We start from the raw sequence: 27,594 nt of genomic DNA, 5'->3' as shown, positions 1-27,594 counted from the left end.
GAGAGCTTTTATGGAAGCTGGAGGGAGGAAAACATTTATGTACATACACTCTAGCTTGGTCAAGAAGATCATCTCTTCAATGAACTCTGAAACTATTCCCCAGTCTTTGCAACAAAGGTTTTTGTTTTATTCAAATGAAAGATGTTGAAGGATTTTTTTAATTTCTTTATTTAATTATTCCCCTGGTTCTAATACAGATTTGCAAAATTTGCTTAAAAATGTAAGTGCCATTAGCCACTGATTATTGTTTAACATAAAGAATAATTTTAAATAAAAGCTACTTACCAATTTTTCAATGTCATTCACATCATCTGTCACTGGATTCCCGCAGGAATTCTGGGCTTTGACAAGCGGATTAAGTAGGAGTAGTTGAAGACAAAAGCAGGTGATAATCCAAGTCTATTTAGTAAAAAAAATAAAAGATAAAAAAAGAAACAAGAAACCCCAAGTAAGCAACGTCTAATGTAGTAATGTTTTTCATATATGAATTCTATGGGCAGCAATACTCTTCATCTTTCATGAGGACATACTCATACCACTATAGTATAATCTCCACAGCAGGGATTCACACAAATGCACTTAATTGATCTTTTCTGGAAGCGAGTACCTTTAGGGTAATAATGAAAAGCCTGGTATTGAGCCATCAGATTATTTGTGCAGGATACTGCTTAGGTGACTTTCTGCAAAGTTTACAGATACCAACAAGAAAGAGACAAACTGCAATATTCTTAACTATCAACATAAAGCTAAGTACATACGTGTAATTCACCTGTGATATTTGCGATACAAAATTGTGATAAACCTGTGCCTCCAATGTGGTAATGGCTGGTAAGGAACAAAATGATACCAGACCACAGCAAAATAAAAGGAGAGACTTCATAATCACAGCCATTAAATTCGGGTACTTAAACAGCACGCAAAACCACAACTGGACTCTGCCCAAACACTGAGATCTCAAGCAGCAATAAAATACATTTTCTCTAAGTGATCTGCTCTGGCCTCTCAGGAGCAGCAGCCTGGCTTTGGCACTACAGTCCTATCCTAAATCCCATTAGGAACAGCAATGCAATGTACTCACACAGGCTTGTGAGACTCAGCCAGAAAAGCACCACATAACTAGCTGTGATGCACCTGGGTGTCTCCTTGGCTGAACTTCCTTGCCTTCTGTGTTCCTTGTGCTTCACTGGTTTCCCACAGAGCCCTGTGCCAAGTTTGAGCTGCAGATCTTTATTTCCAGAATGTTAAAGCATTTAAGTTATGGATAATCAAAAGTTGCCTTGGGTTGTGAAGCTTCTTGTGCCAGCTGACTGTCAGCAAGAGCCGATGACAATGTACATTTAGTGCAAGTATGGAATTTGCCTGTGCAGGCTCCTGAGCCTCCACGAGGGCGGGACTGAGATCAGAATTGGCGTTTGCACAAATCAAGATGCATCTCAGCCCCGTCTGTTCCCCTGTGACAGGTAGAGTGCTCCTGTCTCCAGCCTTGCCTTCAAAAGATATCCAACCTTTCAATTTAAGACCAAAGCAAATCAAACAACATAGACGAAGCTCTCTAGGAAAGCAGAGAGAGAAAAATCACAGATTTAAAAGATTAAGTATCATTATAGTAACCTAGAGGGGCTAAGAAAGCATGATGAAAAAGAACACTTGGGAGCTACATAAACATGACAGAACAATGCTGGGCACTCTACCTAGAGCTGTTAAATGACAAGTAAACCTCTCTCGTATCTCCTGTTTCTTAAATCTTGTATGTAGCTTACATTTCAAGTAAAACTGCTCATTTGCTTTCTTAGAATATGTCTTCCTGACTCATTCATGTAAAACCTGTGTGTGCTGCTGCTGAAAGCCTCCTTCCCCTGCCTCTTGCACTGGCACTGGTGAGACGGTTCAGTCAGCTGTACCAGGCAGATAAACTCCATTTTTTTTTTCTGTGCTATTTTTCAGGCAGACCAGCTTTCTGAGACAGCAGAAATGTCCCATTACAGATGGGACAAGCCAGGACTGCCTGATTCAGTGGCGCCTGCACTTGACTTTCCCTAAACTGTGGTGTCTGACAGTACAGGATCGTGATGATGGGTAGACTAACACAAAAAGAAATCAAAAATATTCTAAGTACATATCCAAGGTGCAGCACATCTTCTGAGAATGCCTCTTGATTCAACATAACCAGCATTTAGAAATACTTTTGATTTAATATTTGTACAAATAATTATTGAGAATAATTTATTATCTGTGTGAAGAACAGAGAATAAGTACTTAACTTGACATTAGGTACTTATAAAACCTCTGTATATTATGCTACAAAAAGCTTTGCAGTTACAAATATATGAAGCTCTGGGGAGATGCAACAAAGATGCTGCTGGTCTCTGAAAGCACCTTTGAGAGCTTCTTGCAGTGTATAAGAGTTCAAAGTTATTTAAGAACTAGCTTTAAGTGATCAGAAAAACATCTCCCTCTCCTAACTTAAGCTCCAAAGGAAATCAAAGGGGACCTCAAGTTAACAGACTACTTCTCCACTGCAATTTTTGAAACAAAATTGTTATAAAAAAGGCAAGAAGTTGACAATGAGCTCCAAAATGGACTAATTATACTGCTTTCAAGAACTAAAAAAAAATTAAAAAATTCTAACCTCAAAGTTAAACAGTATACTAGCAATTACACTCATTGGGGTTCAGGGACATTTCCCTGACATGTCCTTTGGAGATGGAGTCCACACCAGAAACCACTGGTTTCTTCATTGGGTTCCTCAATATTGACTAGTATGTAAAGGAAGATGGGATTTGTTCTCCTACTTGTGTCACAGTCAATAGGATAATGTTTAACCTAATACTCTAGTCATCCAAAAAGTTACAAAACTGTTTAACTGGAAATACTTTTTTGCCAAACCAGCCGAGTAAATATTAATAAAAGCAGAAGCACATTCCAAATAAAACCAGAACTCTGATGCATCTTGTCAGTTTTCATACGTCTGGATCTAAAGAGAACCCATATATGAAGCTTAACATCACTACACATTTTATAATTATGCAAATCAGTAAGATTAGACTTTTTCCTATGTAAATAATAGTATTTAAAAGGATAGTAAGTTTTATAACTGCTATTAAAAACAAATGATTTGTAAATTTTGAAATTATGTGAGGGTTTTCTTGCTTATTTGTTCCTTGTGTGATCCAACAGGAAGTGAAAATCTTTAAAATACTGCTAGCTTCAACATGCCTATTATCCAAAATCTTTTAATTATTTGCACTTACAAAATATTTATATCACACAAGCCTACAGGCACATTGTACATAAAGACTGTATAGATCAAAGAGCTAAGCTATTTTTGTGTTATTTATTAATGACCAAACCTGCTGTTTGAGCAAAACTCGAATAGACTGAATTAAATCAAGGACAGAACAAAAGGGAAACTTAAACAACAGCTTCATAAATAGAGATTCCAGTTTTACACTTTACTAAGCATAAACAAAACCCACACAGCACTCGTAACAAATTTCCATATATAATTACTTCAAAGCTAAAACGGGATTTTCAAAGCTGGCCACAGGATTTATTCACATACCATCTACTAGCATTAAATTGAAGATATATGGCAGACCTGTATAGCCAAGGACTGCTTCCTATTTTTGCCTCAGAAATTATTCAATTGGGTTTATATTCTGAAGTCTCTTAAATAATGAATATTTAAGTTGCTTTTGTGAAAGGGAGAAAAAAATAATCACTAAACTGGAAAGGACAATTCAAATTAAAGATTTCAATGATACACTTTTAATCATTGTGCAAATGATTCTTACTATTGCTTATAAACCACCATCTATAATTTCAGTTATCGCCATTTTAGAGGCTTAGCTAGCAATCCAATGTGCTCAAGGCCACCCTCTCAGTTGTAAATCAACAACTTTTTCATTTATGTTCTTCACGATCTGGAGTGTTGACAAAGGCTGCTGAATGAATGCTTTAGCATCTTTTTCACAGTATGCTATCAAAGATACTCTATCATGTTTGTTAATGTGCAGCTAATTCCTCAAATGGAAAGCAGCAAGGGGAATACCACATTGCTAAAGAAGCCAAATATTGGAAAGTCTGGACATTTCCAAATACCTAGATTGTACTGATAAGAATTCTAATCATAAGTGGGGAGAAATTATCCGGGGGTGGGGGAAGGCAAATAATAAAACACAAACAGCCATCAAGCATAGGGAGAGATAGTAACTACACAGATGAATGAGTTCTCCATTACAAAACTTCTTGTATCCAAATCATGTTAGCCACGGAACTTTTCAGCCCAGTTTCTTGAGAAAATCATCCAATTAACCACAACCAAGCCATGGCTGCAGCAGAGCTACCTGGCAATGTGGAACAATATTCACCCTGGGCCAGACTTCCCAAATCTGTCTTTCACTTCTGCTAATGCTGGCATAGGAACATCTCTCAATATTGGCTCCTCAGGCAGTGTTTGCATGCTGCTTTGCTGAGGCACAGCTTGTGGACTTCTGCCATAGACAACATTAGCTGGACAGTCATGGATAGCTAACTTAATGTTCATACTTAAGCTTTAAAAAGTCTTTTGTAAGAAGATTCAAGAAAACAAAAGTATCAACAAAAGATATTTCTTGCATTATTTTTTTGAACCACAAAGCCTTGAGAAGCATAAAAGCACAATAATTCTTTCATATGTCTAATTATCTCTATCACAGCTAAATAACTAACTAGATTATTAAAATCATGGAAGAATTGTCTTTAGCCAATTAAAAAACCTACGTCAGCATAGAAAAATCTTAAAATGAAAGACCATTTATACAGAATGTAATCCAATTCCCATTTTCATGGTATTTAGTGATACCTTCACCCATGCAAATGACAGCACTAACTTTAGTATTCCACATGGCTGTGCCTAAATACTGCTCAAATGCTAAATATTGCTCAAGTTCCAAAAAATTTTTGAGTCAAGTTTGGAAGAAAAGTCACCCACCCATGACCACCTAGTTCTGGAAGCAGTGAAGTATTTTGGCAAGCACATTTGGAAATGGAAAGGTCCCTACATGCTCTCAGGAAATAACTTCATTGTAGCTGGAGGAACCACTGTGTGAACCCTGAATAACACGTAGTGGGAGCATTAAGTCCAGTGTACACCCATCACTGTCCTTCAAAAGACTAGCACCAGTCTCACTAAATACAACAGCCTATCAGCTAGGGTGTTCGTCAACAAGTGACAGACAGGGGTTAAATTTCCTCTAACCAAGGTAATTCCAACTCATGGGACTTGGGATCTGTTCCTCTGACATCAACCTTGTAATTATCACCAGAGGTACTTTCCCATCTATGATGGCTTCCTGGCCAGAAGAGACGAAATGGGGGTACACTGGTATTCCTGACCCTTATTTTGCAGAACATCTATGCATTTTACACTGGCGAGCCACTATGTAGAGGAAAAATACCCCAACATGCTCACTGCACAGGCATCAGAACATTTATGTGTATCCTCCTCTTGCACATGCTCCTCCATCTGGGCACCCTAACTTCTGGGAAGCTCCCCAGTCGTCATGTGAGTTTTCCTGAACAACCTTTTGGCAGTCCATTGAACAAAATGGAGTCTAACTCCAGTTCAGTGAGTCACCCTGCCAGGGAGAAACACATAAAGTCTCTGGATCACACCCTACATGCTTTGTTATGATTACAAAAAGCAGATGCATACTTTTCTAGTGACTGGTACTATTCTTCTTTTTTTTTTTAACAATGATGAGTAGTAGGGAGAAGGATGATAAAAGTAAACAAAATTAGTCAGGGAGTATCAGAGTGATTTATTTGGATTCTGATTTAAACAAAGACTACAGAAATGCTGGTCACTTACAGATTAAAATTTGGAGTGCTTTAGACATGAATTATTTGAACATGTATTCAGATATTTACAAAATGCAGAATACTCTTCTACCCAGTTCTGCATATAATATCTAAAATATATAATACAAGGGTACTTCTTGGGGTAAAGGGGAAGGAAATTGCTGAGTTATTGTTACAAACATAAGCAGGGAAAGGTGCCATTGCCCCTTACATTCAAATGAGTTCAACATGCAAGCTGCTTTCACAGCTGTTTGATATTTTTGTGACAATTCTGTATTTGCCTTTCCATGATGATCCCAACCCTAAAACCTCTCCCCCCTAACCTTTGCACACTTGCTTGCTTTCCCATGGGGGACTTCTGGAATGACTAATGACAACTTACAGGAACAGGATTTTTCAGCTAATTGTCCGTTTGGTGGCAGAATGCTAAAACAGTACTTGCTGGACTCCAGAAGCCACGTGTGCAAATGAAAAGCCAATTGTGCTGTATCCTGATGCTTATAGACCATGTTTCCTTCTAAGGTATGCTGTTAATCAATCAGAAATAACTCTGTTCAGGTCAGTGGATAGAAATAGTCCCAAACCTGTTAAATGCTAATGCAGAACTATGTTTTCTTCACTACTTTTTCTTCAGCTGGAAGGAAAAAACACTCTCTAGTTCTGCCGAGTTGTGCACATCTTTTTCCTGAGGCAGAAAAGTTTGAGATACATGGTCTTACTGTGCTGAGAAAATGATGAATCATACTATTCTTTCCCACCATCCGGCTCTTGGGAAAACTAAGAAGCTGCTTAGACTATATGCCAACTTCATTTCATGCACCCTCAGGCCAACTGCTATCATCCTCTACCCCTTCCAGCTCTCCTTGACAGATACAGAAGCAGCAGTCTGCTCCAGCCAATGTGCTATTGTTGCACTTGGTAAGGTCTAACCAAACTCCTGCTGTGTTTCGTTTGCATGTTTCAGCTGGAACCACAATGAACATGATAAGCAAGAAGTAGTGCAAATTGATATAGAGATTGCCTTGCAACTCAATGTAATGCAGGTACTTTGTAGTTACATTCAGTAAACTACAAAAAAGTGGATTTAATGTGTGAATTGTCTTTTTTTCCATCCCTGTAAGGATACCAATGTATAATATTTGGCTGTTCTAAAAATCTTGGCTTTGGCTTCTTAAAAATGTTATCTGATCCATAATAAATTTTGTCCACTCTAATCTCACTTGACAATCAGGGATTCAGGCAGTTTCCATGCATCCTAAATCTGTCCTGGATGACAGCCAGTTTGTTCAGTTCCCAAACGCTGGGAAGTGAAGTTACCAAGAGACAGGTAATTATATATGGATGTTGCCTCTGGAACTTGTGTTAATGGCATCCAAATGAATATTTACTGATAACCACTCATCAGGGGGCATTCTGCTTCTGCAAAGAACCAGGAGTTTTATGGACAGAAACATTTCAATTGGAAGAAAGGTTAAAAATAAAAACCCCACATATTTTGAAAGAAAACTTCCTGTTCAGTCATAAACAGAGGTAACAAGGACCTTCAGAGGTCCTGCACTTAGCACTGTCTTCTTAGGATATCTGTACTGGCAGGAGATATTTTTTCCCCTCCTTGTAAAGTTCCATTACAATCATCCAGAATTGGCACTGCAATTTTACATTTTTCTATCCCACTCCAGAGTGACAAAGACCAATATTTAGTTGTTCTGCTAACAGAGACACTGAGATCTAAAATACCTACACAATAAAAATGGAAATACGCAGAAGACTAGACTACAGTTGACTCAACAAAACCTCCCACAAACTCCAAAGAGGAAGTAAGTTCTCTTTTTTTTTTTTTTTTCCCCCCCCCCCCACACCCCCTCCTGGGAACTTACAAAAGAGTTTTCTAGCATAAATCCAAAGGCATTTTTAAGTAATTGAAAGGGGAAGGCAGATTATCTTGCCATGGAGGACAAGATTCTCACACTGTATGGAGGTGGATGATCTGACTTCTTCAGGGAATGAAAAGACATTCTCTTAAGTAAAATACTTAATTAAAGATTATTTTTAAAGATCTGTTTCAGATGTCTTGCTTGTTTGCCAAGTTTGTGCAAAAAAAAAAAAAGCTACTGTGTTGAATATTCCTCTGAATTATAATGAAAATGTATATAGAGCCACACTTTTTTAATCTTAGACCTTCAAGCACCAGTAAAGGAAACAGAGTAAGAGTTGCTACAGAAATTCTGTACTGGATCTTTAATTCTTGCCATCTACTACAAAGTACATGGAATTTGGGTTGGGAGAACTATTGCACTGATAAAATTTAATAATAATAATAATAATTAATCAGGAACAGCGAAAACGTCAGCTATTTTGCTACTTGCCATAAAATGAAACTCATGTACATGATGAAATGTCTCTGTCCTCCCTAGTAATTCATTTGTAGTGTGAAGTAAAACAGGCTAAGTGTATTCTTACTCTTTTGTGCACATAAACTTTGCTAGAAAGTAAACTGTATCATAAATCTGAAGATTTTTCAGTTCTTGCTTGACCCTCTGGAAAGAGAACATCAGGAAAAAATATTCTTACACCAAATTAATAGATTTTTAGACTTTTTTCTTTTCTTTTTTCTTGTCAATCCTTTTATACTTTCTTGTACAAGCAGAGGATGATTTTTGTAATATAAATCACAGACTGGTCAATTTGGTCTTAAACCAAAGACAAGTCCTCAAGAAAAACACTGTTCTGTCTGAACTCTGAATTTCTTTGATAACATCCCTGATAGGTCCTTTATCTTTATAGGGATATATATTCAGAACTATTTTTTTCTGACCTGCTCGATATGAGAGATTTAATTACAAAAGGATAATTGCTGAACACAGACTAAAACTAGATGCCAGTACAGTCGAGATTAAGTGTGTTTCATCCACCTACCTTTATTGTATTACATCCTTACAATTACAAGCTTAGATGTGATTAAAGAACACTGTTTGGATCTCTTGGATATGCCAACACCAGCAGAAGCTTTAACGGTGCTGAAGGATATTTTTTTACATCGGTATTGTACTATATACTGTGAGACTATTAATTTCCTGAGTTTTCACAGCTGCTGTCTGCATCGGTGATTTACAAAAGCACCCAGGATGAGGTGAAAAATAGACATTGGATAAACGATATGGTTTGCATCATGATAAAGATCATGGGATTGAGCTTCAGCAGCTTTCCTCAGTCCCTCTGCCATTGTGAATATCTCATGACCAACATCAGGCAAATGTGGTACTCTGCAGTCCACCCAGAAAAGCTGTGGCATCATCTACTACTAAGGCAAATTATATCAATAACCTAAATTCCATCATACAGGGATGGATCTAGGCAGTCCTCCTCAACAGGCAAAACACCGGTGTTTCTGGAGCATAAATCTCTTGACTGACGTTATTTGCCCTATTCCACAGCAAGTATCAGCTTTCAAAGTCACTGTGGGCTTCAGGTAACCCCTGGAATAGGTAGGCTCCATATAACAGTTCTGTTATATCCCACTCTTCTGAAGTCACAGACAGCTTACGTTTGTAACGAGACTGGATAAAACCAAATAGAAAGAGTGGAGAAGTGGGAATGGAAGTAATAAATGGGAATGGAGGGAATAATTGTTGAATCATTTAAGTTGGAAAGGATCCTTAAGATCATCAAGTCCAACAGTAAATCTAATGCTGCCAAGTCCACCACTAAGCCACCCCTAAGTGCCACGTCTACACGTCTTCCGAATACCTCCAGGGTGGCACCTCTAACCACTTCCCTGGGCAGCCTGGTCCAGTACTTGACAACCCTTTTGGTGAAAAAGTTTTTCCTTGTATCAAATCTAAACCTTCCCTGACACAACTTGAGGCCATTTCCTCTTGTCCTATGATTTGCTGCCTGGTAGAAGAGACTGACACCCGCCTAGATACAATCTCCTTTCAGGTAGCTGCAGAGAGTGAGAAGGCCCCTCTTCAGCCTTTTTCTCAAAGCTAAACAACCCCAGTTCCCTCCGCCGCTACTCATAAGACTTGATCTCCAGAGCCTTCACCAGCTTTGTTGCCCATCTCCGGACACGCTCCAACACCTCAATGTCTTTCTTGTAGTGAGGGGCCCAAAACAGAACACAGGGTTCAAGGGGAGTCTTGGGAAATTATTACAGATCTTCACTGTTCTGATGGTTAGAAGTCTTCTTGTACTGTCCAGCCTAAGTGTACTGATAGCAGTTTATATCAATGTACTCTCATGGCAACACTGCTCATTTGCTTATGTAGATATACTCCCATCTTTCTGGTTTGTTCTCTTGATGTATTTATGGAGATCAAGCCTCCTGTCTGAGTCTTCATTATGCCTAATTAAAAAGCCTATCTGACTCCCAGTGCTTCATGACATAGAAACAACATAAACCCCCAAAAACTCATGGAAAAGAAACAAAGCATTCCCTTTCTCTTACCTCCTCTCAGATTACAAATTGTATTTATTTATCCTCTATAGTACCTTAGTTACACAGGTTCTCCTCTCCAGCAAATGTAAATAGAGGATTACCCTACCTCTCAGTGAGCATTGTTGCAGCTGTTACAATGGATGCAGTATCCAGCTAGGTGGTTGCTTTTGAAGCGAAGAGCTCACAACTTAAAATCAAGACTTTAAGTCATGCAACTTTTGAATGGGATGGCTCCTCATTAGTCAGAGCAGTTCCTTCCATTGATAAATAACAGCTGACATAAAAGATATTCCCAATTTGCTCTCACAAAAGCTGTTTCTCTGGATATATCCCAGACAATAGCAATTGCATCAGCTTAAAAAGGCTTGAACATGAAATTTCAATGCACCAGAACTGAGATTTCACTCTGATCCCCCAAAACCTCAGTTGATAACTTTTCAAATTATGTTGTTCCACGTATTTTCCTTATGTAAAATGTTGGTGAGGAAAGTGATTTTGTATTTTGAAGAGTGTCATGGTTTAACCTCAGCTGGCAACTAAGTCTCACAGAGCTGCTTGCTCACTCCCGCCCCCCATCTCTCCACCCGCTGTGGGATGGGGGACAGAATTGCATGAGTAAAAGTGAGAAAACTCATGGTATAAGATAAAGACAGTTTAATGGGCCAGAAAAGGATGAAAATAATGATAATAATTAGAATATACAAAATAAGAGATGCACAATGTAATTACCCACCACTTGCCAACCGCTGCCCTGCCAGTTCCTGAGCAGCAGCAGCCACCAGCCAGCTTCCCCCCAAGTTTATATATTAAATATGATGTCATATGGTATGGAATATCCATTTGGCCAGTTTGTGTCAGCTGTTCTGGCTGTGTCCCCTCCCAATTTCTGTGCCCCTCCAGCCCTCTTGCTGTAAGAAACTGAAAAGTCCTTGACTTAGTATAAACACTACTTAGCAACAACTAAAACCATCAGTGTGTTACCAACATTATTCTCATACTAAATCCAAACCAAAGCACTGTAACAACTACTAGGAAGAAAATTAACTCTAACCCAACTAAAACCAGGAGAATGATGTTTAAAAAAAACCAAAACAACCAGATATTTAGCCAAGCCTATGGTCAAAGTTTTCAACATGAACTACAACACTGAAGAAAGGTCATTCAAGCATCTTTAAATCTTGGATCTTTTGGAAATACTTCATGGATATTTTAGGTTTCCTTCCATCATCTGTAGTGACACCTAACATTTTGAACATAAGTATAAAAGCTGTTACTCATTCTTTCAGAATCTAAAAGATACCGTTATAAGCACTATTCTAAAGCTACATTATTACCTTGGATTATGTAACAGGGTTGGAAACTATTCTTCACACACTGCTCTACTGTAGGATGAAAGTGTGCCATTACACAACGTAGCTGCAGAAACTGGCCCAGGTCATGGTCTTCCATAGTGAAGCTTGAGTTTCTGCTCCTTCTCACTATTTTTCATTTCGAGATATTTACTATAGAGGAAACAATGTCTATTAATGATGTGCCTGTATACCATTCATGATTTAGAAATGCGGATTTACAGATTTAAAGCAGTGTTTTACAGGCATCTTGTATACAAAACACTATGCTAAGTCAATAGAAGACCTAGTACATGCCGTAAGTGAACATTCAGAAGAAAATCTAATGTAACAGTGCCTCGTTTGTTAGAAGGTTTGATTTTTAAAACAAATATATAGCCCTTTCCACATCATGTTCTGTTTCCAACAAAACACATGTTGTTAGGCAGTAAAGTCAGCTTCTGGTCCCCTAAACAGCCACCGCAGACATTGTAAAAATAATCTATAGTAAATTTTTACAAAAACTGTAGGAGGATTCTGGAAGACAGTTTTTCAGGGGAAAAGATTAAAATCACCTACAGGCAAGCCATTTAAAAGCCAGAATACTAAAAAAACCCGACAAAATTGAAAAATGGTTTTGGTACTAGGTTTTCATCTTCCTTTATCAGGAGACGCAGGAAAAACCCTGAGGACTTCCAGCACGTTGGACTTATTTGTAACAATAAAAGCTCTATTGTCCTGTGCTCATTCACATAGTGTTTCTTCATACAGTAGTTAGAATGCTGACCAGAAGGTCAGTCACAGTATTTCCCTGGGAAATATGAGTTTAAACTTTACCATTCAAAAACTTGTCATACGTGACATTTGTCAATAATCAAATGAAGTTTCAATGAGCCCATCAGAAACAACATTGCTAGGCTTACATTCTCCTAAACCCTATTTGAAACTATTAATTTTCAAGACTTCACTAGATCTTGATTTTGTACTTCTTATCACCATACCTGACAAGCTGAGCTGTATGTAATAGATATGTTTGCGAGAATAATGGTAGTTTCTGTCAGCTGTTTCTAAATAACAGAGTAAAACAAAATCAGATTGAAGTTGTTTTCTGACTGGGAAAAAAACAAACAACTTTTTCCAGATCCTGATTTCAACTCAGTTCTCTCATACTTATTTATGAAAGATACCCAGTGAATAATTTTACTTCCAAAAAAATGCTCTAAGCTCTTAGACAACATTTTATTTCCTACACAATTTTAATTGCATGCCTTCTTATCCATACTCAAAACCAAAGTGAACAATTTAGCTTTCAGGTAATGAACTGTGAAAGAATAGCACAATCTTAGATTTACACTGTTATTAGAAGACGGTTACATTAAGAATGGATCTATATTTTTTTTGTGGAAAGAGTATTTATACAAAGTGATAGACTGAGCGATGAGATTAATTTCAAATACCTTGAAGTTACAGCTTGTGGGACTGCAGACAAATCAGGTAAATGACATCAAATTAGAAACTAATCTTCAAAACATTTAAGTATGCTTGCAAGACAACATACTGGGCAGGCAATAAGCCATTTACCTCAGCAAGCTGGAATTACAAGTATATTATGCCTTGTCTTACAGCAATTATGTTGGTATACGAGTAAGAAAAAAAAAATAACTATATTTTTAATCAAGTTTTTGATCTAAATTGAAAACATTTTCATATGTCAAAAATACCTTAGTGATTATAGTTATTCCAAATGCACATTTTTTTACCATAGAAAACGAACACCAAGTCCTTTTTCAAGATTTACTAAAATGCATTGTGCCATTGTTAGTTTTAAAAGCTCCTTCTGAAATTATTTTCAAGACATATGCATTATTTTGTTTTAAAAGAAAGCAAATTGCCAGAATGGCCATTTTAGGAACTTGAAGCTATGTATAAGGTTGTTCCAGGACAACGTAAGTTGAAGATGGCAAAAATGAGACGGGACTGATCAGAATGTTTCCCATAACATAAAAAGCCAGAGACTGCATAAGTACATCAGAAACTCAAGTATATTTTGAATTCCTATGCACCCCTAAAAGGGGAAGACATACTTTTAAGTGCCTTTTCCTGTTGATACTGAAGTACTGTACAAGAGTATGTTTCAGGGGTGGCCCATGGAAACTCCACTGTCTTTCAGTGGCTAGAACTATGCAACATGTCAACATTGCATAAAATTTTATGCACTCTAACCATTCATACTCACATGCTAAATGAAAGATCTTTCAGTATAAATGTCTCAGCTGTCATTACTTTCACATGTAATTGGAGTTCAGCTACAATATATTTTAAAGTGTTTTCCTTTTCTCAAAACTAAAGGCTGAATTGTTACAGATGGTAATTTTGGCAGATGGCTGTATATGAATCTGAGTTTATAATTAGGCCAAATCTGACTTGTGTAATTAAGGCAATGAAGACTTGGAAAATAAGAAGTGCCAGAACGGTACATGATCAGTCTGATAGCCACAGAAAACTGAAGCAAGCTGATCATTCGCACTTATAAAATACACCATCTATATGAAAATTTCTTCCTAATTGCATGAATCAGAAGATAAGCAACCTTTCATGCTCAGAGTGTAAACTAAAGTAACCATGGCCTTTTACTTACTTACGTGTATAATCCTTTCTTCTTCAGTCGAGGTTAACGAGATGGTCTGAAGCAATCTAACAGCTCCCTGCTGCTAAGAGAGAAATCTCAGCATTTCCTTCTCTGCAGCTTCCCTCCCTTTGACATTCACCTGACCTCTCAGCAAGTCAGTAAATTCATAGACAGTGACTAGCTAGTTCAGCTCAGAGACAGAAAACTAATCCCTGAGGAATGAGTGGAGGTGGAGGAGAGATGTGCAAGGATGAGAAGACTAGGGCTACCCCTTTCGGTGGAAGTGACCTTTTGGGCTCACACTAACATATATCAAGCTGTATTTTAAGCCATATTATACGTAGTGTCAAAAACCTTTCCAGACTGGTAACTGTGTGTGAACGTTGCCTGTTTTAGTATCCTCTGACTTTCAATTGTGTTAAATATTTCTTTGCTCTTCTACCAAGAAAGGATCAGTAGTGTCCAGTAATCATTCTCTCTACTACTTCTTGCATATCCCTCAGTAGTTTCTTGCCCTCCGTTTTCAGTCCCCCTTCATAAGCACATTGTTTCCACATAATTTTTTTGCCTATTTTAGGACCACTGTTTCTGTTATATTCTTTTTTCCAATGGGAAAACCAGGACTTTTTTCCAAGATGGCTGATTATCACCATCATAAAAGCATTCTCCTTTTACACTTCTCTTTCTGCTCTTACTGCATCCCAGTATGTTGGTTGATTTGTTCTACTACAGGTAGAATACAGGGATCTTTCATCCATTTTTCCTGACCAAGTATTGTTACCAGAACATTTTTAAAAAGCTTATAAGTAGCTTTTATAGCTAATTAAAACTGCTGTTATTAATGTAGTTACAATGAGTTCAAAACATTTCTTCCAAAATGCATCCCCCTTGCTCTTCAACACAACAAACTCCACTTGCCATCATGCCATCTGTTCTCCTATCTTCTCTAAACCTTTACAAAGTTCCCCAGAATCTCTTTTAGTTTCAATTAACCTGAGTAATTTATGTAGCTTGCACATGTTGCCATCAATCTGTGAACCCTCTTACCAGACTGAACTATGTGAGGTTGCTGACAATTAGAGAACATTACCTCTTAGGTTTTTGGTGTGTTAACAAATTAATGACTTATTCCTACACTTCACTTTCTGTCTCTAAATACTTTGTCTCCTCAAATTGTTATGATAAGGGAGATCCAATACAGGGCTACTTAGGTTTTTTCTTATACTTTTTTTAATTTAATCTAAATAGGTAATTTCAATATTTTTTCCTTATCCATCCATTTTGAAACACAAAGAGTTTTAGTAGATTGAAAGCATTTCTTTTACAGGAGCTGGGCTTTTCTATTCCTTTCATTGGAGTTCCCGCCTTCCTTCTACCAACCAATTTAAAGACAGCAAGATCTGCTGACAACACAACAATAGAGGCAAGCTGTTAAGAAAAATTCTTTTTTAAACTCTGGACATATTCATTAACTCTAAAGACAAGAATTACGAGTAAATGTGTTAAGACTTATCATATATTTAAGAAAATAGAGGAAACACCACGATCATCTATTTTTATCAAGTTATACAATGTTGCCTTTATTGTAAAATTAACCTGATCTACAGTTTATATCCTGCCCTGAACTGTAGTCCTGTGCACACAAACTGTAACTCTAATATCCTGCTTGTTTGTGGGTGGGTTTAGGGGGGTGGGGGTGAGGTGGGTTTTTTGTTTGTTTTTTGGGTTTGATTGGGATTTCTATAGCCTAACAACTACAAACTCCCTCAAAGTGTTTCTAGTACTTCAGTGTTTCCCCATAATTCCTCTATGTTTCCAGGAAGAGAATATTCCCATGATATATATCAACATGCAAGTGTTCTCAGCTTAAAGCAGAGACATGGGGTACATCCTATGTAAATATCTAAACTTAAATCTAAAGGTCCACTTGCAGCTTTCCTTAAAAATTGCAGAAATTATGGGATAAACATACTGAAAGAAGGAATTGAGTCAGTTCATTTGTAGCTCGGTATGATGGAGATGCAGATACAACTGGGAGCAAAATAATTAGAGAAAAAAAGCTCCCCAAGTCTGCACAATTTGGAATAAATACAAATGCCTAGGTGCCTACAAAATATAATTCTAAAGATACCAGTAATGCAGTACTTTGAGTTTATTAAAGAACTGATAAAAAATCTTAGGTATCCTCACAATATCTGCAATGAAACAACAGAACGCAAAACTTCGAAAAGAACATCTATTTTACTCTAATTTTACTGATGATTTTCATGGGAGTTACTTATTAAAAAATGTGGTTGTAAATTATGTGTAATGTGTTTACACCCTATAGAGCTTCACATTTGGTCACAAGTATTCATGTGAATTAGAAAGAACCCTAGCTGTCAGTAGTGAAACTATTTTGGTATGTGTTCAACAGCACGCTTGTTACGGGTAGGCTAATACAGAAACTCATGCAAATATTGACAGAATATAATATGATTTCTTGGATTATTTTTACATCTAGTTCTCAAAATTTATATAGGATTGCTCTTCTTAAAGACGACACATTTACGTTTCCTGGCCTATCATGAAATTTCTTTGGCTTCCATAGTTAATCTCACAGAAAATATAACCCATTGAGAAGATTAGTCCAAATCTCCTCAGAGCATACACTTTTTCAATGTCTGCAGTCTAAAATTCCAGTAAGACTAGTTAGGTATTTTCATAAGTGATGCAGTTGTTTCACATGTTTACTTAAGTGATACTTGTCAACTTGTACAGGAAAAAAATTCTTCCCAGTTTTTTAAGAATTGTACCATTTACTCTGAAATAAGTAACGGAGTGTGCATGTTAAGAAGAAGAATCTATCATAGTGAAAGCCAAAAAGCACATCATAGTTTAACAATTAGCACTTTAAACAGGTACAAATTCAACAGTAACTGACATAATGTTCTTGGATGCAAAGCAAGTGGGAACTCATTTTGATAGAAATAAATCAGTAGGCTAAAATAAAATTAACTTCACATACATCTCAGACCATTTGTAAATGTCAACAACATTGTTACAATGGGAAATGACCAAAAGTACTGTAGACAGCCTGACTATTACTGGCAAATATCTAGTAAATCCCTAAAACCTATGTGTGAGAAGAGATTTGTTTTTTAATCTGCTGAGGAGAAATAGAAAAAAGACAGGAAATTCACTCCAGTTGATTTTAAGAACATTTTAGGCCAGAAGTTTTGTAAAGGCCAAATGGAAACCCCAAACCAGGTATTTCTAGCTTGGTTAGGTAACAAAGCTGAGAGAGACAGGAGAAAGCAATAACAATTACTCCTAAAAGGATTTCTTTTGTTTTAAATAAGTATTTGACCCTTAAAAGAAAAAAAAAGCAGCAAGGAATTTCTTAATGCGTTAAGAAAGTTACAGAGGAGAAGGTATTGTCACTTCTATACATGGCAGACCACTATTTCAGAGGGCTCTTCATAACTGTAAGCTTACGAGTGTCATCGTATAAATAAACAACCCATTCCACAGAACACTGGATTCATTCTAATCCTGAGACACTGTTTTTAAAAATGAGACAAAATACAGTTAAAACAGGTTTTTCAAGATTAATATTTGAGGTGGGCCTCAAAAAGGTAATAGGAAATTAAAATGGCCACTGGAAAAACTACTACCAAAAAATGTAGAAAAAATTCAACAGAGATGAAGCTTAGATTGTGTGGCAGGCAACAGGATGGTGACAGACACACCTTCAGTACTTTGGATGCTAGAATCAGTATTTTGGATGCTAAAAGTGCTGAAGTTTTGTTGTCAGAGGTGAGGTTGCTGACTTAAACACACTAGTGGCCAGGAAAGGTGCACAAAGAAATGAAGGTTGTTTTCTGTCTGAATCAGGAGAGGAGAGAGAACGTTGGAGGATGAACAATCATTTTTAGATGTGGGCTTGGGACATGGTGATAGAAAATAAACAAATCCAGAAATTTTGGTCACAGACATGGGGGGAAACAAAATCCTCCCACACCCCTGGCAGAAGAAAATCGATGGGGGATTATGAACACCAACTGGCTTGAGAATGGAGTCTAATTTTAAAAAAAAAAGCAAGATCTTCAGTGATTTTAGTAGCCTGAAAAAAAGAGCTTTCACTACCCAGCGTTATGCTATTAAAGGAACAAATATTGAAGAAATTTGTCTAAACAGTTTGGAACAGACTATGATTATGGTCAGAATTTTTAAAGGACATAGATTTAGAGACTGCATGGCAAATCTAGGGCGCATTCCTTGCCAAGGATTATAATACAGAAGGTCAAAGCTGCTTCAATGACAGTATTTAAACTTACAGTTTATAAATAAGGTTCGTATCTTCTTGAAAATAAAGCAATACTCATCACAACCATTTAAACTGGTGTCAAATACAGCACTGATAGTTTTTGATATTAGAATGGAAATGCAATCCACACACTACAGAACCACAGTAATTTGAAAAAGACAGCAGTTATGACTATTTGAGATATACTTTTTCCTCCTTTTTAAAATAACCACGAAAAAGCTCTGTTTATTCAGGAACATATTTTTTAATCCAAACGAAAGAGTGTGCCAAGCAGTGTTATACAAGCTTCCTAAATTCATTTGGCTGATTAATGTTCCTATTCCTGTATGCTTCAAAGTAGTAAAAGAAAAACAAATCTGAGGAAGAACTGACATTCAGATCTATATCAGCTTAAAGACATAATGCATAATATTGTCTGCTTGCCATTTAATGCAAAAGACAAATTTTGCTGAGTTCACTTAATAACAAGCAAATGGAGGCTGGTAATTAGAGGGCTGCAAATTAGGCCTTCTTTACAATAAACCATTAGCCTGTTTAAATTTCAACCTCCCTAAATTTCTAAGCACTTCTTTTCATTTAGCAAATTATTTTGCACATAAGCAGCATATTATTAATTTAAATGTATCGTGCCTGACTCCTCACTGCCTTACCTCAGTCCATCACTTCAGTTAGACCACAAAAGTCTGCACCTTGGTATCCTACTCCCATTTTATACACAGTTATGAAAAAAATTCCTCTCTGTGTATGGAGATTTCATCAACGTGAAACAGAGGAACAAACTTCCCTACACACTTTAAGCCCTCCACATTTACAGGCACTGTTTAAAAATAACACTTAAAAATGATGAACCTTGTATATCGCTATTACTCCACATTTTCAGTATGTGCTGTAGACATAGCTAAGTACATTCTCTTGTCCAGGAGCAACTCTTACAAAAAAAAAAAAGTTGCTGTATGATTTGCACAGAGTTAATTTTCTTTTCTAAACAGAAATAGTTTGTCAGGACTTGCACAACTTAGTTTTACAGTCTGACTTATATTGCCAGAATAACTTTTTTTCCAACAGTAATTAGAGGTCATGTGTTACTAAACAGACCAGAGAATCCATCCAGCAATGACATATCATATGGCAAACATAAATGGAAGACATATTGGTCTGCTGCTACCAAGCAAGAACAAGGTAGCAAGGAAGATTTTATATTTTTTTCTCATATTTCCAAATTCATATAAAATATATATACTTATCACATATCATCATAAAACTCCTTTCAAAAAAAATAATTGAACATTATTAAGTTCTTCCTCAAAAACCAAGGAATTAACTTTACCTTTCACTGAATTCCGAGTTTCAGAGTGAAGAACAAAAATGCACAAAGAAAAAGCTATAGATCCATTTCACAAGAAAGGTTTAAGATCATCCTGCACAGGACACAGATAAGCCTTTATTCCAAGGAGGTTCTATTGTGCTAGCCTCAGCCTTAATTCTTTCATGATAAAGCATGGTGTGAACTCACACACAGATTATGTCTCTACCGTAAAGGAAACACACACCATTGGCACATATTTCTGTGCACGTTATTCGAGGCTGAAACTGGACATTCCCGTGGCTCAGCTGTGACCATGTTACATACAGTTTTTCAAACCTCTCAACCAGAAAGCTTGCCCACCATGCTTAGGACCTTCAGTGCATGCAAATCTGTGCACAAACATAAGCTAGCATCCAGATAAAGAATACTGGATATGCACAGCTGGTTTTGCACGGTGTGTATTCCTCCGTATGTATGACACTGATTCAGTGGGGTGAGATATTTGGATTCCTTCTCAACTTCTATTAGTTGCAAGGGAAAAAAATAATAATTAAAATAGTGTAATTCATTTAGGAGGATAAAGACTGGAAGGCTATCAGTACAAGTGATCCTGCCTACATCAAGTAGACAGATTCCAGCCAAATCAAAGGCAGAATGTAGGTCCTATCACACAAGAAATAGACTGCATATACTTACCGTATTTCTAAAGCTGTATTTAGAGTGCTTCCAGAAACTCCTAAAGGTACATCTAAAGAAAAGATAGTAGAGCTAACTGGACTAAACTTATCCTTGGCCTTAACTGTCAGTGAACTGATGTCCCTGGAGCTGATGGCAGCAGAACAAATGAAAGGCAGGACATCAGCTGAAAAAGACACTGGATGCAGTTTTATTGTCACTGGAACAGTTAATATGATTGCATTGAAGCCAGGTTCAGCCATGTGGGATTGGCCCTGTACACAAATAGATAGGACTGGCAGAGTGATGTTTTCAGACTCTCGTTTGTACACCTCTGAATGGAACTTCAGAGGGTGGCACAATTCACAATCTGTGAATTTGAACTTGTGGCACGAAACACCAAGACCACCAGCACACACCATTCTCTGACTTCCCAGCTCTGCTGCCCCAAATCAGTGAGAAGCAAGTGGAAGTGAGGGAGTACTGACATACCCAGCCTGACTCCTAGAAACTCTTCACTGGAACATTAAGAAATATCATGTGAATGGTTCTTATACAGGTGTCAAGTCACAGATGGGAGAAGAGGTAGCTCTTGAGGCCGGGCTAAATATGATCTTGTGGGTTACTCCTGAACCTGATCTTCTCTATCCAGTAGGTTTTGCAGCAATGACGAAGGAAAAGAAAAATACTCAAGTATGGCAGTCCTTGCATGCTTACAAGTGCTCTTTATCAGCGGTGAAGATTTGGTGCTAGGAGGCATCTGAAAGGTGGTTCTGCAGCTGACCTGCTTGAAAGATCCTTCCAGGAGTATTGACAACTGTCAGCTAGTGGTCAACTATTGACCCTCCAAGGGGGGAGCCTGCACTTGGCCCCCCAAGCATGAACCACCTGGTCTCACTAGTGTCACTTCAAGTGGTGATGGAATAGCTGGAAGCTCAGGACTCACCCACTTTGCAAAAGAGTGTGCTCCAAAGCATGGCTGCAAAGCAGTGAGTACCACAAGGGCCTCGTTCAGGCAATACCTGCAGTGACATTTTACACCCTATGCTATTTTCGCCTTGCACCCAAACTTAGGTCTGCTCCATGCAGCAACGATAACGCAAAAATATGAATAACATAGAAATTACCTATTCAGACTCAAAATGGTTATTGCATCCACCTAACTTGTATAATTTAAACATTGTTTAAGCAGGAACAACAGACAATCATTCACGCAGTGGTTATTAGATAACAATAGGAAATTAGACGATAATTTATTTCCTACATTACTGTGAATAAAAGTGTCCATTAATCTGAACTCCTAAACTGGCTTTTATTTAGACATACAGCAGAAATAATGTCTTCATTAGCGATTCTACTTCCATTGACCTCCAATATTATGCATGCTACCAGCTTTAATCAAATAAAATATTTAACACTATTTTTTTCTCCACTTGTAACATATTTTCATTCTCCTACTATTAAACGTCTGATGTTATATACATTTTTTCATTAACTAAAACCATCCAGCAAATAAATCTGTATTTTACACGCTCCCCACAGTCACTTATTTCAGCATCGGTAATATTTACGAACATCAGTTTTGCAGTTTTACATATGACTCAGTATGCAATGCAAACATGGGCCAATCAACAAAAATAAAGAGGAGCACTACCCCCCTCCACTCACCTTGCGTTCATCCATCTCCTTTTTCTGCAAGTGCACGGGGGAAAATAAAACAAAGCAAAACAAAAAACAAGCGGATTCGCAGTGTGTTTAAAAGGCTGACTAACCTCAGGTTTGGCATACCAAAGACCAGGGCGAGAACAAACACTTTCGTTTTCATCTGTCAGCTCCCACACCACTCAAATGGAATTGCGTAGGGAGATTTTTCCTGCCTTGCCTCAAATAAATGGGTGTTGTGTTTACATACTGCATACTGAGCATTGCCCACTCGAAGCCAAGGGCTGCATCTTGCCAACTCTTAACTTTCGTACAATATGGCGATTACATGAGCCAGCATACCATTAAGTCACATAACAAAACTTGGAGAATGGCACTGTCAGCTTGCAGAACTGTACCTGAACGACTGACATGCAGTGCACAAAAGGAGAAACTAGATTTCAGTGCGACGACAGAACTGGGTCAGAAGCAGACTGGGTTAGAGGCCTCAGTTTAAACTACAAAGCCAAGTGCCGCATAGTTCACAGAGATAAAGACTTACAGGAGCGCAACACAAGCAGGCAAAGGGAAAAAAAGTAATAAAAAGATCACTAAACATGCCTTACAAACTGCTCCCCCACCCTAGAGTCTTCCAGGTCATCTGTGTTTATTCTCCATATGACACTTCATTCCAGGGTGTTCTTTCCAGCTGCAGTACTTGCAACCTGGCTTCCCCTAAGCTGAGTCAGAACCAGGGGGAAAGAGAAAGGCACCTTAGTCCATTGCTTGATGTGAATAGCACAACATCTTTTTGGCTCCAGCAAGTTCTCTTTTTCTGTCTGATGAGTAGCAGATGTATACTCATCATGAGCTCCAAATGTCTTCAAGTGCCTAGTGTTTTGTTTTTGGGTTTTTGGGTTTTGTTGGTTTTTTGTTTTGGGGGTTTTTCTGGTTTTTTTGGTTTGGGTTTTTTTTTTTTTGTTTTTTTTTTTTGGAGAACGAGCAAGAAAGATTGGAGATCAGAGCTCACAGTTTCCCCTAAAATAATGACTCTGCAAGCTCGCACCAAGGTATCAGATATGCTTTGCATTTCTGAATTAGCCTTCTGATATGAGACTGGAATGGGCAATTCTGTACTAATGCTTTTTCCAGGTACTGTTCCATAATAATCTCTACAAAGGCTCCACTTCAGTGACACAAACATACTATGATAGGACAACTTGAGAAGGTCATTTAACTACCAGTAATAGTGTGCACGCTCAGAGGTGAAAAGCTGAGCTGAGATCCAAGACTCTCCTGATACTGAGGTTTCTAAGAGGTTGTGCATCTCACCCACTGCTGAAGATCAAGTGCCTGAACCAACTATCTGTGATACCTTAACAGCAGCCTTGTCAGCTAACCCCATGGGTGACCCCTCCTTGCAGCATATTTCTTAGTAACTTAATCCTGTTTAGATTGTCTTCAAACAAAGAACAAGCAAATCAGAAATCTGCTACATTTTTGCAAGATTGTATCACACTAGCACTGCTCATCCTGTTATTTAAAATGTAAAAGTCTGTCCAGATATCAGTGATATTTTGTTGCAATATCATCATGCAAAATCACAGAAACTCTCTTCTGATAACAGTTTTAATTACTAAGTATATAAGCCTGCAAATCTTCTCACACAAGTAATCCTTCGATGAGATTAATTTATGGAAATAGTCCCATTGAAAAAGGATTTGTATGACTGGACCTAAATGCTTAATCACATTTTAAAAAGCATTATTACTTAGAATAAAAAAATACCCAGGAGCTGTTGGTAAATTTAAAACAGGGGGTTAGATACTTATCAAACTCTGTAGTTTCAGAAACAATCCTTTTAGGATTAACACTGTTGGGCAACATGCTTCTACAGTTCTTGTAGTTTCTCAGGTTACGACTGTTTTAAATAAACTGACCAACCTGCTCACTTTGAGTCTAGCGTTTAGCATGACTCTTCTCTTTCAGCACTGCCGCTGCACTGACGTATGACTCAGCTACTCCTTCAGCTGCACTAGTTATGTATTATCCCTGTGTAACATTACCTCAAACATCAAAATCCCCAATTTATTTTAAGCACTATCCAGGTATTACCAAGTGTTTTCAAGGCTCAGTGATATAGTCGTTCTCACTTTCTGTACTATGTCTATAGTAGAATATTTTATTGTAAGAAACATTAACTTCTTTCCTGGATTCCCATTCCTGTCCTTTTCACTATGTCAGTTACCAGTCTAGACAATGGCAAAAGTAGCCACAGGAGAGCATATAGATTAAAATTTACTTTAGTGCACGGAGCGCTCCAATATGCTTAAGTCCTCCTTCTTGCATTCGCTTTACTTGCTCTCTCTTTGCACAAGGGTCTTCATGGTTTCAGTGGAAAAATCTTTCTTGAAGTATCTGCTTCTCTCTGATCCCCTCAAAATGATTAATGGTTTGGGATCACATTTGTTTGCTAATCCTTAAAATATATGAAACAATGCTTTGGAGAGCTAGGAGTCTGTCACTGCCTCCAAAAAGCAGGAAGCACAAATGCCTGAAGGCTGACAGATGCTTCACCACCATGACAAGAAGTTGTTCCACAGGCTACAGCTCATGAGCCCCTGAGTCAAGCCATATGGTCCTGAATGCCAAGACTGCCTGTCTTTCCCAGTTTATTGGGAGAGAGGGATTGTTCTGCTTTGCTCTGAATTTGTGAAAGTACTCTGCTGGTTTTAGAAGTTTACAGTTCATATGAAGCAAAACACTTGACCGCTTGCACCCATAAATCCTCATTTGTTTGCTGAACATTTTTTGCTTCTCTGAAGAAACAGCCTTATATGTATGCTTCCATGAGCTAGAATAACATCTTGTGACTTTATTGCTATCCACTCCAGTATAAAATTAAAGCATATAACTAAAGCACACATAAATATGGCTCTTACACTTTAAGAGACCCTTCCCAACTCATAACCTATTCAGCATATTTGACCAAGTTTTGTCTATAAGGTCTGAAACAACAGCTTTGAGGTGCAAGGCATCTTCAGTCATCTAAAGGGAGTCACAGCAATGGACAGATGCTGTTAGAATTCAGAACTGATAGTTAATACCTCACTGTACTTCAGCATCACAAAAATTAAGTCTCCAAGTTTTAACTTCTTAAGCATGGGTACATTCTCCAGTGCTTTGGCCAGCCGAGAGTCAAATATTTCAGAGTATTTCTAATTCCTGTCATCTCCTGAAAAACTATGTAACTGCCCAGAAGACTTCAGTAAGGTCTTTCCCTTTTAAAAAATATATTTTACGCTGCTCCAATGAGTGTAGGCTGAAGTGTCCTCAGGCTACTGGTGTGTGGGTGACCCGGCAACCACCAAGGAACAGACGAAGGCAAAAAGTATCTTGCTTCTAACGAAGGGGCGGAGGGGCAGGCAAAGCCCCCGCGCGGGGCCAGCGCTGCGCGCCTCCCGGCGCTGCTGTCGCAAAGCCCGGCCTCGGCGCTGCGCAGCCCGGCCCCCTCGGCGCCCGGCCAGGACGGAGGGCACCGGCACCTGGCAAAGGCAAGCCTTAAACTTCCTCTCTTTAAAGTTTCCCTGAGCTGCTTCTCGTTACAAGACGATTTTCCTACGTGTCTGTCCCCATCCCTCCTTTCAAAAAAATGCACTGCACAACGACCGCAATCTTTACAGAACTTGGAGCAATAACGGCAGGGACCCCCGCAACGGTACCGAGCGGCTTTGCAGGGCGGGGTGAGGGAGGGCGAGGGGCGGAATGCCGGGGATGACCCGCAACACCCGCCCGGCGCCGCACGCCGGAGCGGCTTGAATGGAGCCACTGAGCGCGGCAGCCGCGGCACTGCTGCCCCCGATCGTTTCACGTTTTCGCACTCAGCTCGTCGGTGTAACGCAGGCAACTGATTTACTATGGCGATTTTCCCAAGTGCCTCCCGAGATCTCCCACGGCTCAGCCGCCCATCCGTCCTCTCGCTGCAACTTTTCCACGGGCTGCGGTCGCCGAGGGCGAGACCGGGCGGTGATTTTTTTGCCCCCACCCCCCATCTCCCGCTTCTCCGAACGGCTCATCAAGGGCAGCGGTTCCCATCCCCGGCGCCCCTCACCTCTGGGGCATCCCCACGGGCGCGCGCTCCCCGCCCGGCGGCGGCCCCGACCCGCGCACTCCGCTCCAGCAGCCCCCCGCCCGCAGCGGACCCTCCGCCGGGGAGCCGCGATCCAGCCCTGACCGGCAGGTAGGTCGGGACGCCCGCCGCCCCCGCCGCCCGGCCTCACTCACTTGTGCCTTCTTCATAAGGAACGGCAGCGCTGCAGTCCAGCCCAGCCGGCGGTGTGCAAACCCCCTTCAGCGGAACTGTAGCTCCAGCATAATGCAGCAACGGATAGTCCACGCATTGGGGTTGCCCTCCTCTTCCACCGCCGCCCTGCGCGCCCCGCTGCGCCTCTCTCCCCACGGCGTGAACGCCCGCACGGACTAGAACCGCAGCCGCCGTCCGGCCAGGTCTTTTATATCTCCGATCTGCCTCCAGCAGCGGCGGCGGCAGCCCAGGCAAGACACGCCTTTCCCCTCCCTCCCGCCCTCCTGGAGGACCGGGAGCCCTGGCAGACCCGCAGGGAGGGGGAAACCCGAGTTAACTTCGGGGAAGTTGGAGGCAGGAACAAGCCGAGCCTGCCCCTCGCCAGCGCAGGAGGGAGCCGCTCCTGCCGCGGGGCCGGCGGCGTCCCGGGCGCTGCCTGCCTCGGGGGGAGCGGCGGGCCGGGATGCGGGGGGAATGCGGGGCGCCAGGGGCCGGCCCCGGGGGGCTGGGGCAGAGGGCTCCTCCCTCCCGGTGCCCGGGGGCTCGGCCGCGACCGAGAGAGGCGAGCCCGGCCCGCCGGGGCGCGGCGGGGTGGGGGTCTCCGGCCTCCTCCGCGGTGAGCTCTGGCCGGTCGGCACACGCCTCCCGCCGCCACGGCAGCCAAGGTCGGTCGGGCAGCAGGCGCTGAGCCAGGCCCTTGGGTTGGGTCCCCCCACCCACGCCGGTGAGAAGTGGGGGGCCGGGGCGCCGCCTGGGCCCGCGGCGGGGAAGGCAGCGGGCTCGGCGCTCTGGCAACGCGCCCAGCCGGTGCCCGGTATTTTCAGCGCAGCACCTAGCAGCGGCGGCGGCGGGCACGCCCGGCAGGCAGCTCCGGCGTTGCCGTTTCCATTACAGCGCTGCCTTTCCATAATCGGCGATTGTATTTCAGCCAGAGCTTGAAAACTGCCTTTACCTGCTGAAGCCACAGAAAAGTTGTTGAGCAGTGCCTCCTAATGCTTCTGCAAAGGTGATCCTGCAGGTTTTTTACTTTTAACACGCTACTACCTTTTGCATCCTGTGTAAACACCGTGTTTAGTCTTGGGCACAGAAAAACGATGCTTGATTTTTACTGCTTGGAGTCCTCC

General features: G+C 40.0%; 1 protein-coding gene across 1 annotated transcript in view; it reads right to left on the bottom strand.

The window, feature by feature from the left end:
• KITLG (KIT ligand) overlaps positions 1 to 26,778 on the bottom strand; it is a 57,289-nt gene extending 30,511 nt beyond the window's left edge. The window contains exons 1-2 of the mRNA XM_037390126.1: positions 26,452 to 26,778; positions 286 to 399 (exon numbers count right to left, since the gene is read on the bottom strand). Coding sequence (XP_037246023.1) covers positions 286 to 399; positions 26,452 to 26,466 — 129 coding nt within the window. The 5' untranslated portion in view covers positions 26,467 to 26,778. The remainder of the gene's footprint in view (positions 1 to 285; positions 400 to 26,451) is intronic.
• Between the last annotated feature and the right edge of the window lie 816 nt (positions 26,779 to 27,594).

This window comes from Falco rusticolus, chromosome 5, assembly GCF_015220075.1.
Source record: "Falco rusticolus isolate bFalRus1 chromosome 5, bFalRus1.pri, whole genome shotgun sequence".
Taxonomy (NCBI): Eukaryota; Metazoa; Chordata; class Aves; order Falconiformes; family Falconidae; genus Falco; species Falco rusticolus.
This window is presented reverse-complemented; position numbering and strand designations above follow the sequence as displayed.